This window comes from Thunnus albacares, chromosome 14 (assembly GCF_914725855.1).
Source record: "Thunnus albacares chromosome 14, fThuAlb1.1, whole genome shotgun sequence".
NCBI classification, from domain to species: Eukaryota; Metazoa; Chordata; class Actinopteri; order Scombriformes; family Scombridae; genus Thunnus; species Thunnus albacares.
This window is the reverse complement of record NC_058119.1, coordinates 2,764,809-2,778,177: the sequence shown is the minus strand read 5'-3', so window position 1 is coordinate 2,778,177 and position 13,369 is coordinate 2,764,809. Positions and strand designations below refer to the sequence as shown.

Genomic DNA, 13,369 nt, shown 5'->3' with positions numbered 1-13,369 from the left:
ATGCCAATGAAGAGCAACAAACTGCTTTTTCCTTTTTCATAGAAAACATGACAAATGGGTTGCCACAGTCTAACATAACACAAAAGGGGACATAGTGCACACAATGACTGAACTAGGAAGGAAATTTGAGTGATCTGAATTTATTTATTCTTTGTCTTCTTTCTAACGATGTAACATGATAATTTGCACGTGTTAACACGTTGACATGCCTATAAATTTGCATCTCTGAATATTGAACTAGCCATTTAAAAATGCTTTGCATGTTTTGTGTACATGATCAGTTTAGCTTTGTTATTCACTGTGCTGATACAGTGCACCAGTGGGTGTGTGTATACTGTATACGTGCAGGTATGCATGCATGTATATGTGTAATAATGTATTTATATGTATATGACTATATATATGTATATCTGTATGTGTGTAATCTTTTTGGTTATTGCTATAATTTCATTATTTTGCAGCTGTTTAATCTGTTTTCAGTTTGTATTATTATCTATATTAACTTAAACACCAAATCAAATAATAAAATGTATCATTCATGTATGAGTCCCCACATTTCTGTTTTCCATGAGGCTAAATGATACATTTTCATAATAACATTAAATGTTTAACATGTTTGACATAAAAGTTTTGAAAATAGGCGGTGTTAAAGTAAAAGAACAAAGAACAGTCTAAATGGAGAAGTTGTCTAATCCAGTTGACAAGTGTTATTTAATGTGGAATATGCCAAACTTTTTGACCACTCGTCACAATCTTTGCCGTTTTTTGCCAATGTTTTGGATTTTGAATGGCCTTAAAACGTTTTATGAGTGACATGTCAGTATGACACACTTTGGCTTGGACGTTCATTTGTCTTTAGTTAATGGAATGTCCAAAGCTAAATGTTGGATCCAAGAATAGTTTTTGTGAATTAGGCTTACTATTGTGACATCAGTCTGTATGTGTGGATGCCTGTTTGAACACTGTGTTTTGAAACCAAGGTGCTCTTTAGTTTCATTTATCAACAAAAATCTATAATCAGTTGGTGGACCTACGGGACACCAGTCTTAATCTGAACACTGAACCAAACAGACAAGAGGAAGGAGGAGTGAAGTGCATGTGGACGCCATTGGGCTAACAGTAGCAACAGGCTTCATATGGCATTAAGGGTCCAGAGTTGAACGTCTCCCTCTGCTGATGATGTTTGGTATTACAAATGATTTGCCCCTGTTGTACATTCTGGGCAGCAGAAAAGGCTAACGTGATCCTAAACAGCAGCATCTGGGCAAGGATATCCCTGACTGACCAAAGATGGAAAGAGAGCAGCCAATTCAGTCAATCAGAGAGAACCAACAATGTAGCAGAATAAGGGAAAAGAAAAAGTGCAGAATGGCAATTTACAACCTTGAAAGGAGTGGATTTGAATGAATCTTTTCCTATTGTCTCGTCAACCTACTCAGACATATCTTAAAACTTTGTCTTTGTTGGACCAACAAACAGGAAGTTAAGTCTCTCTACCTACATCTCTCCAGGCTTCAATCTATTTTGCACACCTTACCCTGCTCATTACCTCCTTGGTCGGACCTTCACCCACCTGCTTCTTTTGATTTAATGGACTGAACAAGTGAAAGAGTTTGTGTTTGATCAATAAGCATCACACTTATTTAATCTAATTACATTGTATTTATTTCATTATGATAATATTTCATCATTGAAGAAAATGAATTGATGAATTGTGTTTTTTCTTATCATTCTGTTGTGTAATTTAGTGGCAAAGCTATCTGGGTTATCAAATCTATTTATTTGTGTTTTAATGCAAGAAGTTTAGAATTATGATTATTCTCCAGTCTGGCACCTAATTGTTATTTTGAATATTTGGATAAACCAATGCTACAACAGGAGCTTCATCTTTAGAGAGAGTTTAGATTAATTATTCTTGAATCAAATCTTCATATGACATTTTTATATCAGCCAGTTATCCCTCCTGCTGTTAAAGACTGGTCAAGTCACAATAGATGGATGCCTTTTAATCGTGCACTATCAAACTGAATTAACCTCAGCATCCAGGGAATCCAAATCTTACCAGTGAAATGCATTTGTAGGTCCTCCTACCTGCTAATATAATACATTAAATGAAGTGTTCATATTCTTTTACATACTGAAAGTCCATCAAGCAAGTAGGAGATCATGTCAAAAATGATCATGTTAAAAATTTAACCATGTTTAAAGATTAAATACCAATGAAAGTTCCAATGGTAAACTGGGAAAATTTTCACAACACCAGAGTTCATGGTGAGATTTTTTTAAGCAAGACTAACGTATTCTTCCTCTTACAAATTAAAAGTTGAATTTATAAACGATGAAACACAGCTTAATTCAATACAAGAGCAGTAACAATTAGTCAATTAATCAATTAGACGATCAACTGAATTGCCAGCTATTTTAATCAATTTGAGTCATTTTTTGGGGAAAAAAATTCCCAAATTCCAGCTTCCTCAATGTGAATATTTTCTGTTTTGTTAGTCCACTGTAACAGTAAACTGAATTTCATCGGGTTGTGGACTGTTAGTTGGGACAACATTTTTGGTTGCATCTTGGGCTCTGGGAAACAGTGATAGACATTTTTCACCATTTCCTGACATTTTACAAACCAAAACACTAATGGATCAATTGAGAACAGAACTTTGGCAAACTTTAGGTATATATTGTTGGGTAACTAAGTAACCTAGTAACTGTTCTCTACTCTCTTCTATGCTACTGATACTTTGTTGATGCTTTGTTACAGTATTTACTATTATCTGGTAAAAACAACTTGGTCACAGTGCTGCCACTGTTCAGCAAGTCACAGTTTCTCGCTTTAACATCCATACATAATGGACAAGTGGTAAATATTGTGACCAGTTAGTTGGAAAGAAGACAACAGAGGCTCATACCTTGGGCAGCATTGCTTGAGGTGTGGGGACAGGAGTCGCTTCAGTGTCTGTCTGGCTAGGTTGGTCTTGCATTCTCTTGACCTCAAGGATGAGCTGAGCCAAATACTTCTGCTGAAAACGGGTACGTTTGCCAAGGGCACCTTGAATGAGCAGATGCAAACAGTTGTTACATTCAATCCATTTACACTCACTGTTCAAATGTCTCTTGATCTTATTCAATATGAGTTTCATAGACAATACTCAGCATTTTTAAAGGAATACTTAAGCATTTTGGGAAAGATGCTTTTTCATATGGAGAGTGAGGTTAGAAGGTTGATATCAACGGCATGTCTGCGCATTAAGTACGGAACTGGTGTTAGTTAGCCTAGCTTAGCATAAGACTGGAAACAGTGGGAAATGGCTAGCTTGGCTCCATCCAAAGTTTAAAAATATCTGGTAACCCTTTGGAGGGGCCCGACCCCTAGGTTGGGAACCACTGGACTAAACTACATAACTGTATAGAAAATATTTCAAACTAGCTCCACCTCCAGCAGCTACAACAGTAACATGCTGCTCTAACACTGATGCCAAACCACTACTTTTACTGCAATACTTTAACTACATCAAGTTCATAATACTTATGTACTGCAATACTTTAAAAATACATCAAGCTGATAATACTTTTACTAAAGTAGGATTTTTCAAGCACTTTTACTTCTAATGGAGTGTTTTTGCGTTGCTGTACCAGTGCTTTTACCTTAGTAAAGGATCTGAATACTTCCTCCATCACTGGTCTAGGCTAAACCTGCACCTCCTCTCTAAATGGCATGATCTATTGAGGATTCACCACATCATTATCTCCAGTTCCAACCAAGTGGAACTGGTCTGAAAAGTCAAGCCAATGCGGAAGTGCCTTAAACCTGCATTCTTTCTAATGGCTGGCAGAGGCCGACTCCACTGGTTGCAAAAAGAAGTCTGATTGTATGGAAGTCTATGAGGGAATGACCGTACTTCTCATTAGTTTCAAGTCTTCTTCAATACAGCATGATGTTCATTTTGTAAATTAAAAGTCCCATTTAGAGTAAAATAGATGATAAAGAAGGGTATGCTTTAGGGCGTGGCTACCTTGTGATTGACAAGTCGCTACCACGGTCAAAACGTTGATTACGTAACGTAACCAAGGCATAACCCCAGATTCACAGAGTATAGGCGTAGCTGCCACTATTTCACAGTGTGTTTTCAGTTCATGAAAGTTAATTGAAACATTTTGTTCACCTAAAATAGTCTTGTTCAGCATTTGGTTGTACTAGAAGACCCTCGAAGGAGTCGGTTGTTCGGTTTTTCCAGTAAGTACATTTTGTTTTAATGGTTTTAAGCCTGTTTTACAGTAGTGTAAATTAGCATTAGCATTATCACAGTTAATGCTGTAAATGAACCGTGCTAACCATGGATGTATTATAAGAGCTGGATACCAGACCAAAAATGGCGCCAATTCAATCCAATGAGAATTGCTCAGCAGGCGCCTACACCAAAATAAAAGTTTCTAGCTTCTGGGTTTGCTTCCGCATTGTGCAGCCTACTGAATATGCACAGTAGTGTTTCTCCTGCTGGCCCCGCCCATGAGTTCCTGCTCAGCCCATAGACATTATATTGTGATGATTTCACAATTTTTTAAATTGCTTTTCTCAGCTCAAGGAAAGTTTTACAAATATAAAAACTCCATGTATCAAAAAATCATAATAGAAAGAGTTGTAATTGACCATGTTTGCAGCTCAAGAGGTGTCCTGTCAACAGTTTTACAGACGTCTCTTTTCCAGTGGTTGTCTATGGAGAGAAATGCTTTTTGGGCGGCAGGGGGATTTTTTACTGCAATACCGTGAGTGACTACTAGTAAAAATTGGCTGCAATGCTGAGCGGCAGTGCCCTATCCAGCTTTTATAATACATCCATGGTGCTAACCAGTGCTAACCAAGCTAGAAGCTAGTGCTAGGGTCAGCTCCCCCCTCTCGTCCAATTATGGTCTCTTCTGGCTCCAAAAGTCAAAGATGGCGAAGGTCAAATGGTCAAACCAATGGGTGAAGTCCCAGTGACTAGGTCCGTATTTTTTACAGTCTATGGTTTCACTGCTATCCTCACATAGAACTGAACTGAATTTTGTGTTTAGCAAAAGGAGGCCACATTTCTTAGACACATTTGGAGAAGCCTTTAGTCTGGGGCATATTTGACAAACCACTAAGTTGTACTTGGTCTTAAAATGAGGCAGTTACTTAAATGGGACATTTTTGGTGAGTCAGTGGGTATGTATGGTACCTCCCCCTATGTTTCTCTGCCATTTTTGACAAGTCAATCAGTTATCCAATTCTCCAAGACAAGGTATTGCTGCATTCTACGTACCAGTCATGTTGATATTCAGCTTTGAGAGTTCCTGGGCGGCGTTGATGTGTTCCTTGGCTGGCTGATATTCATAGTAGGTCAGATTAGTGTAGACACACTCCAAGTGGAACTGGATAGCCAGGTTTCTGTGCTCCAAGAACAAAGACTTGCATTTCAGCACTGTGAAAAGAGGACAGAGAAAAACTCATTTCTAATTCTAACTTCTTCACCACTAACAACAATCCAGTCTCCAAAAGTATTTTATTCTGATAGAGAAAAGGAGAATAGAGCAACATGTGTGGATTGTCAACAAGCTTCTTACCCCAGTTAACCACAATCAAGTTTTTCATGGTTATCAGTTGAAAACAGCCACTCAAATTACTTCTGCTTCACCTTAAACATTTTCAGATTTTCAACATTGTTACATGAAAACACTCAACTGTATGATGAATATGATTTCACCTACACTATATGTCTCTGAGGGGGCTTAGATTTCAGTTTACCACTCAACACCATCTTTGCCAATTACTGAGGCCAGAAAATCCCAAGTGTATGTATGACAGGCTATGACGCACAAGCATGCTACCTTGTTTTTTCTTGAAAGAATAGTTATCTTTCTACAGGATTGTGTGCATGGTTGCCAAGGACCTGTGTAAAAATTGTAAAACATCTGTGTTGAACCCATAGCTGCTAGAATATTGAGTTTTTGGAATGTTGCTGGTAAACTTTTCCTATTTGTTGGAAGTTTTGGAACAATGTATGTCTGCTAAACTAGTGTTGTAAAGTTTAGACATAGGTAAACATAGGTTACTTAATTTTGGATAATGCAGCTTGAATTAGGGATATCCCAGTCAAGTTTTTCTGGCCCTTAACCCGATCCAGGTTCTTTGATATTGGGTATCTGCCAATATCGAGTCTGATCCAATTCTTATATTTACATGGCAGGAGAAGATATGCAATGTTGATTTAATATTTATCTGGCACTTTTTAATGAGATTCTTGATCCAAATACTGAGGGTCCTGATTCAAAACTATTAAAGCTTAAATTAATGATCTGCCATGAAAAGATTAACCGGAAAGTGTGACTCCTGAAATTAACGTAATGCAAACCTCTAGAGATAAGATGCATCACACTGTTTGGAGTTGAAAAGATCTTTGGAGTACAGACACTGGCTGTAGAGAACATGCAAATCAATAACAGCCAAGTTTAAATTTGGCCAGGCATCAAGTAATACACAGAATTAACATTGATTAGCTACAGCCAATGATCTGCTGCTGCTAGTTGAATGTTTTATATGTTGCTACTTTTTGCAAATAAAAACAAGTTAGAGTCAGAGTTTAGTGAATCTGTTTTCTTCCAAACAAGAAGTCAGAATTCTGAATCACTCACCCCAGTGTGCCCAAAATATTTTTCACATTCACATATAAGAGTGAAATGCTGCATGTAGGCTGCTGTTGTTGTTGTAGCAGAGCAGCACTAGCAGGTTGAGGTGAACAAAACAAGGTACAGTAATGACAGGAGCTGCAGTTGATCCACTTTATTTCAGCCCATACCAATCCTTAACAATATGTCTGGATCTGCCCAAGATACTTATTCTTCGGATCAGCTCAGGACCTCTAGTTCAGATATATAACTAGTATGGTCATATAGTGTGAAATATGACTTCTTATTATGCTCATGTAAACACTGTAGTTCACGCTATTCTTGGCTGCACCACAGAAGTATAGAGAAAAATCAAGGTTGACTCAGGGTGGGTGACATCCATATCACTGTCTGATGCTTCCTTAGTTCTCTTATTTTTAGCAGTGTGGCTCTAAGGATGGCAATGTTGGTCGACAACTATTGGACTGACTGCTGAGAAATCTGGTAGACGTATGTGGCTGCCAGAGAATTAATCTAAATATCTTAAGTGATCCTCAAATGTTCATGTGATGCCATCATTAGGTCTACATTTCAACATTTTCAGTACATTGGTTCAAGATCAATACCTGCAGAACTAATAACATTCCCCTCAGCTATATTTTGTATTTAGTGCTAACTAGCAAATGTTAGCATAACACTTAACTAAGTCTTACTCTTCCTTTCAGTTAAACACAGACTTGGCTGTCTAGTTGTGGGTTGTTAAATTGGCAAAGGAGTCAGTTCATAACAAGTTATACTAAGGATATGAACAGGTAGCAGAACAAACACATTTTCCAACAACCATTTCATGACATTTTTATTCATAAGTGGTCCCGGCCAGTCTTAAACAACTTATTTATAGAGCAAATTTGAAAACAACAAAATGTTGACCAAAGTGCTTTACAGAGAGATAATTACAATCAGATAAAAAAAACCCTCCTGCATAGATACAATCAATCCTGTTAATCAAGCAGTCTGCAATGTAAACATGCAGTTTTGAGAAGCTCATGGGCATGTTTGAAATTCAGGAGTAATAAGGAACGCCCAAGTTCTCCCTTAAGCACCATCCATGTGAAGTGAGTGCAGCTGCACTCTTCACAGTCCCAGCCCAAAGAACTCAGGCCTTGAGGTGACACATTAAAAAGACAAACAGAGCGTGGAGGTGATGGCGAGGGAGGATGAAAGCTCTGTCTCGTCTCATTCTCTGAGCTGCGTGGCTCCTTCTCTTTCTTTCCATCTGATCTGATTATTAATTCGGCCTCGATGAAGGCCCTGTCACGGAGAGAGAGATTATTCCCGGCTGAGAGGAGGTGTATAATTCATGATCAGAAATCATACACTTTCATCCCCATTCATCATTAATGGAGCGACACCGGTGCCGATGTCGCCCAGAGCAAGCAAGGAGAGAGAGAGAGGAGATCTACATGCAACACGTCTGTGTCACCTTTAGCACCAGCGATTTCACACTGCAGGAAAATGACTCTCTGGTGGTTGTGTGAGCTGTCGAGTGAAGGGATGGAAAACACACTGAAAGCCAGATTTCAGAATTATCTAACTTCTAAAGCGCCAGTTTGGATTTTATGTAATTGTAATATTTTACCTATTAATCCAGAGTTAGACTTAATGTAGAGGCTTTCTTTATTTCTCAACATTCTATAAGTAATTCATAAAAAACTGTAACTATTACATTATTGTTTGGGAGTACTGTAGTTTGATTCACATAGTTTCTTTGTTGAGGGATAAAGCTGGTGATATTCTATATTTCCCATTTTGTTATGTCATGAAAAGACCATAACCAACAATGAGTTGATCTACTAACTAGTAGTATACTAGTCTATAGTTTACTTGTTGTCAACAAATCTCATGTACAGAGCCAAACCAACAATGAACTAATCTACTTACAAGTATTGTGTGTGTATCAAAGCCTGATATAGCTTATTCCTCTGTGTCATACAGGTCCACTGTTGTCCAGAAACTATTAAAAACACATCAGTCACACTGTTGCACTGGGTGACATGTTCCTTCATTACCATGAACACACACACTGTAATTTATTTTGACTCAATTCCACAAACACCATCCTGCTCACTAGATTACCAAATGTGGACTAACCAGGAGATTCACTAATATTTACAACTTAAAAGTATAGTTGCTCTAGCTGAATGACAGAAGTACCTTTGCTATTTCAAGCTTTTGGTTAAAATCTAAACTCATCAGGTACAGATGCTCCAAACACTGGAAATAAATGGTAAATGGACTGCATTTATATAACACTTTTCTAGTCTACCGACCATTCAAAGTGCTTCACAACACATGCCCACATTTCACCCATTCACACACACATTCATACACTGATGACTGCAATGCAAAGTGCCAACTTGCTCATCAGGAGTGATATAGCACTTTTTATTCAAGGCGCTTTACAACGTTTTTAATGCTCACTCACCCATTCACACCCATGATCAATTTGGGGTTCATCATCTTACCCAAGGACGCTTAGACATATGGACTGGATGAGCTGGGGATCAAACCACTGACTTTTTTCGACACCATACTTCTTAAAGAAGCATATCAACAGTGGTTTAAAAACTTGTATGGAACTGAGTTCAGTCGGTCCAGACTGAAATGCATCAACAACTACTGTATGGATGGCCATAATATGTTGTACATATATCCATGGTGCCCAGAGGATGCAATGTAATAACTTTGATGACCCTCTGACTTTTCGTCTAGTGCCATCCTCAGGTCAAAATTTGTCCAAGTTTATGACCAAATACCTGCAGAACTAATGACACTAAAGTACAGCTGTGGCTGATGGCACAGCTGTACTTTGTGTTTAGTGCTAATTTGCTAGCATGTTAGCATTCTTGCGTGCCAAACTAAGATGTGAACATGGCAAACAGTATAGCTGCTTGACATTAGCATGTTAGCATTGTCACCATGTTGACAATGCCGCTGAAAGTAGTCCCCAACAAATGCACTATTTCCTCCTGTTTGAGTAATGTGTGCTAAAAACTACAGTGACCAGCTGTTAAATGAAACTATGCAGCCATTTTTCAAAATAAAACTTTATATTTGTGAGCCATTTTCAAAGATTTATGTCTTCAGTTGGAACCAATGGGCTTGGGGCTGAGTGCCACAGATAGAGTAGGAAAGTCAGAAAGTTTGACAGACTGACTGTTGGTTTTGGTCTTTAAGAGAGTTGTTGACAAGAAAAGAGAATAACATCAGTCTTTTCCTTTCATAGTAAAACTGGCAACTTGAAAAATATAAATTACAAGCTTTGTACAAACCATCTACATTTGGAGATATTAGAAATGAGTTTTTTCTACCTTGATCCAACAAATATATTGTAATAGAACAATTGAGATGTTAGGCCAGACCCAGTGGACAGACTCTTTCTTTCAGAACCTTCAAACAGTATGCAGGCACAAAAGGCATTCATGAGTTAGTCCCAGTCTGAGTAATTAAAACAATCCCTTGAATGCTGGCGAAAATTAGATTCAGCCAATGTGAAAGCTAAAACAAAGAAAATAAGTCAGTGAGTGTAGTCCTGACTGCCTATTGTTAATTAAAGCTGTCAAACTGTTAATAAGCACTCGGAATAAAAAAATAAAATTAAATCTCACCCAGACTGAACTGAACCGAACCAAACCAAACATTATGGGGGCACCTCCACAGAGCTGTGTAGCGTGGTGGTGGTGGTGGGGGGGGGGGGGGGGAGAGAGAAAAACAGATCTGCATGCTTTTCACAGCATCCCCCTCACCTCTCTCCTCACGTCACTTGTAAAAGGATTGTGTGGCCAACTGCTCGTCTGGAATATGGATTGGGCTGTTTTGTAGCCTGCACATACTGCTCACCCTTCACACTCTGTTAACCATCACACAACAGATTGCACTCCAACAAACACACCCTATGCCTTTCAACAATAAACTCCAGCAAGCAATGTTCCAAAGATTTGGAAAAAGCCAATAATATTTGAACAATCATCTTAAATGTCCTCTGATAACAGCCCTGCTGGTTGGTTCCAACAATAAAAAGAGGAAATTAGCTTTGCTTTATGAAGAGGGGAGTAAATTCACATACTGAGGCAAAAAAAATATTCTCTAAACCAATTAATCAAACGCCATTATTTTAATGAAAGTAAACAATAGCTTCTGAATAAATTCCATTTCTTCAGTGTGTTATGGCCCAATGCCACAGTTTAAGTAAGTACCCAAGGAAGAGTGAGCCCAGGCTTTTCAAAGTAAAAGGCTACTGTATGAAACTAATGTCTACCTCATGCTTCACATGCGAGAAGACAAATGTGACTGTGAGTTCTGTGGAAACACTGGTCATCAAATTGTGACCCGTGGGCTAAATCCAGCCTTCCAATCCTATTCTCACAGTGAAAGCATTTTTTTTTTATAGTGTGCATAAATATTTTTCATAAATCTCCTGTTTGGTAATGAATGTAACGTACCATCTGATCAGAATCTGTTTATTAGCCAAGTATACAAACATACAGAGAATGTGTCTTGGCGTTTGCTCCCACGAACACAACATAGAATAAAAATAGAACAATAATAATAATAATAATAAAATAAACAAAGTAGTACTAAAATTAAATGAAAAATGTAAAACTTAAAATCTATTTAAAGAATGGAATAATAATAGTTTTGAAATGGGATATAAATCTTGAAAACAGTGATAGAAATAGTTGTGTAGCAAACAAAAACAGAGATAGAAGTTCAAACCCAGGCTCCTTTCTCACACAATTGGCCAATCACAGTGCAAAGTGGGTGTGAATGATTGTCAGTTTCAGAAAGCTATTTGACCATCCAACAAGCAGTTCTGATGAAGCATACAGTAACCCATGATACTACAGGCTGCCATTCATGGTGAGTGGATCCTGTAAATAGCATCCTGACTACTCCCCTCCACAATTCAACACTCAAAAGTCTCCCTGCAGCATGAGATGGAGGAGTTGAGAAAGGTTTAGCTTTATGTAAATTTCCACTGATAATACGTGAAAATAATGCATGGAAACTCTGGAAATTAAATACTTTATCAGCAGTACGGTGGCAACGGGTGAATATAACAATCCAACCAAAAAAAACAAACAAAATGCTGACCAAAAGTACACAAATGTATTATTAAAAAAATACACAAAACACTATTTCTGGAAAGCTATGGCATTTTCTTCTCTTAATGCAGAACAATTCAGCTGTGAAGAATGTCTACACTGCAGAGCCATTAACATTAGTAAAGCCAAACCAAACACACAGCTGTTTTAAGCCAGTCCAGATGATTAAAACTTTTAAAGCCAACAAGCACCCCCAGCACACCCACACAGGTGTTCTCACTTACTTTATCCTCAGGATTGTGTGGGGGTGCTTGACTGACACCTCCTTCAACCTTCTGTTAGTTTTGTTGCACCTGTTACATAAGTATGATCTACACATTTAATCATTCTTATGACTGTGTAGGCTGTGTCCGAAATAACTCCCTTTTTTGCACTTAATGAAATCCATTTAATTTGAGTTTCTGATTTCTAACTGTAAATATATGTGCTATGTAGTGCTACCATCATGTGCTACCCAGATGTTGTTAAATAAGGCAGCTGCATCAACTTTCAGATGTCAGAGATCAACAGTGAAACCACCATCTTCATCTGGCTTCCTTGTTCACAGCCTACACACTGATGGTAGCATTTCAATGTTGCCATAGACATAAACAACTATGGTTCTGCTTTCACACTGTACAGTCTGATCCATTAGTTTGGACATGTTTACTGACCTTGGTCCATGCTGCTTTGGGCCAAGTTGAGGAGCTGTGGAGAACGTGCCTCTAGGATTTGCTGGTGCAGGTTGATGTAGCGCAGGGTCCACCAGGGGAGCAGCTACACATACATATGATAAAATAAAACATATGTGAGGATAAATTACAAACCCTTTCAATTCATACATTTCAGACATGAAATTAAATGATTGTTTATAAGGAACGGTGATGGGGAAAGTAGGCACAGACTATACAGCAGCTCTTTTCATGGGTAAGTCTGACACTTCAACATCCATCAGCTGATGTTTTGTATATCAGTTTCCATTACCTGAAAGCTATGATCTGATAAAAGGTGTGGAAATGTTAGATTTTGGCTAGTTACAATTTGGGTTTTATTTTTGTATCTTCAGCTATCTCTTAATCAGTTATGAAAACACTGTCATAAGGCAAGAAACAAAGTTTAGCCACATTACTATTATGTGAGTCCACACATTGTTTGTAATGGAAACAAACCTCAGCAATTTTTTTTTTTACAATGTTATTATTACTGATAAGGATGATAATACAAAAAATGGGATCAGTATGGCAATAAATCAGAATTTCACCTTAAAGTGAGGAAAAACAGTTTGACCAGTTCAACCAGTTCAACCAGTTCAACCAGTTAAATATCAGGTTGAATATCAATAGCAGGTTTAATTGATGGGCACTGAGAAAGGGCAACATGGCCCAAAAAGATGTAGTTATGTATCTGGCTAGAATTTAACTATGTACTGGTACACACATAGGCTGTCGCTGAAGACTATATATTGAAAAATTGCAATTAGAAACTGTGCAATTTTAAAATCTCAAAAGTAATGATTTTGATTAGAAGATATAACTATAGACCTGGAAGTGTGCATAATATGTCCTCGTTAACACAGTTAATTAAATTTTTATTCTGGG

General features: G+C 37.9%; 1 protein-coding gene across 2 annotated transcripts in view; it reads right to left on the bottom strand.

Annotated features, from left to right (window-relative positions):
• ttc27 (tetratricopeptide repeat domain 27) overlaps positions 1-13,369 on the bottom strand; it is a 102,837-nt gene that overhangs the window by 64,093 nt on the left and 25,375 nt on the right. For both annotated transcript variants that reach the window (XM_044372514.1, XM_044372513.1), the window contains exons 5-7: positions 12,446-12,548; positions 5,286-5,444; positions 2,913-3,052 (exon numbers count right to left, since the gene is read on the bottom strand). In XM_044372514.1, coding sequence (XP_044228449.1) covers positions 2,913-3,052; positions 5,286-5,444; positions 12,446-12,548 — 402 coding nt within the window. The remainder of the gene's footprint in view (positions 1-2,912; positions 3,053-5,285; positions 5,445-12,445; positions 12,549-13,369) is intronic.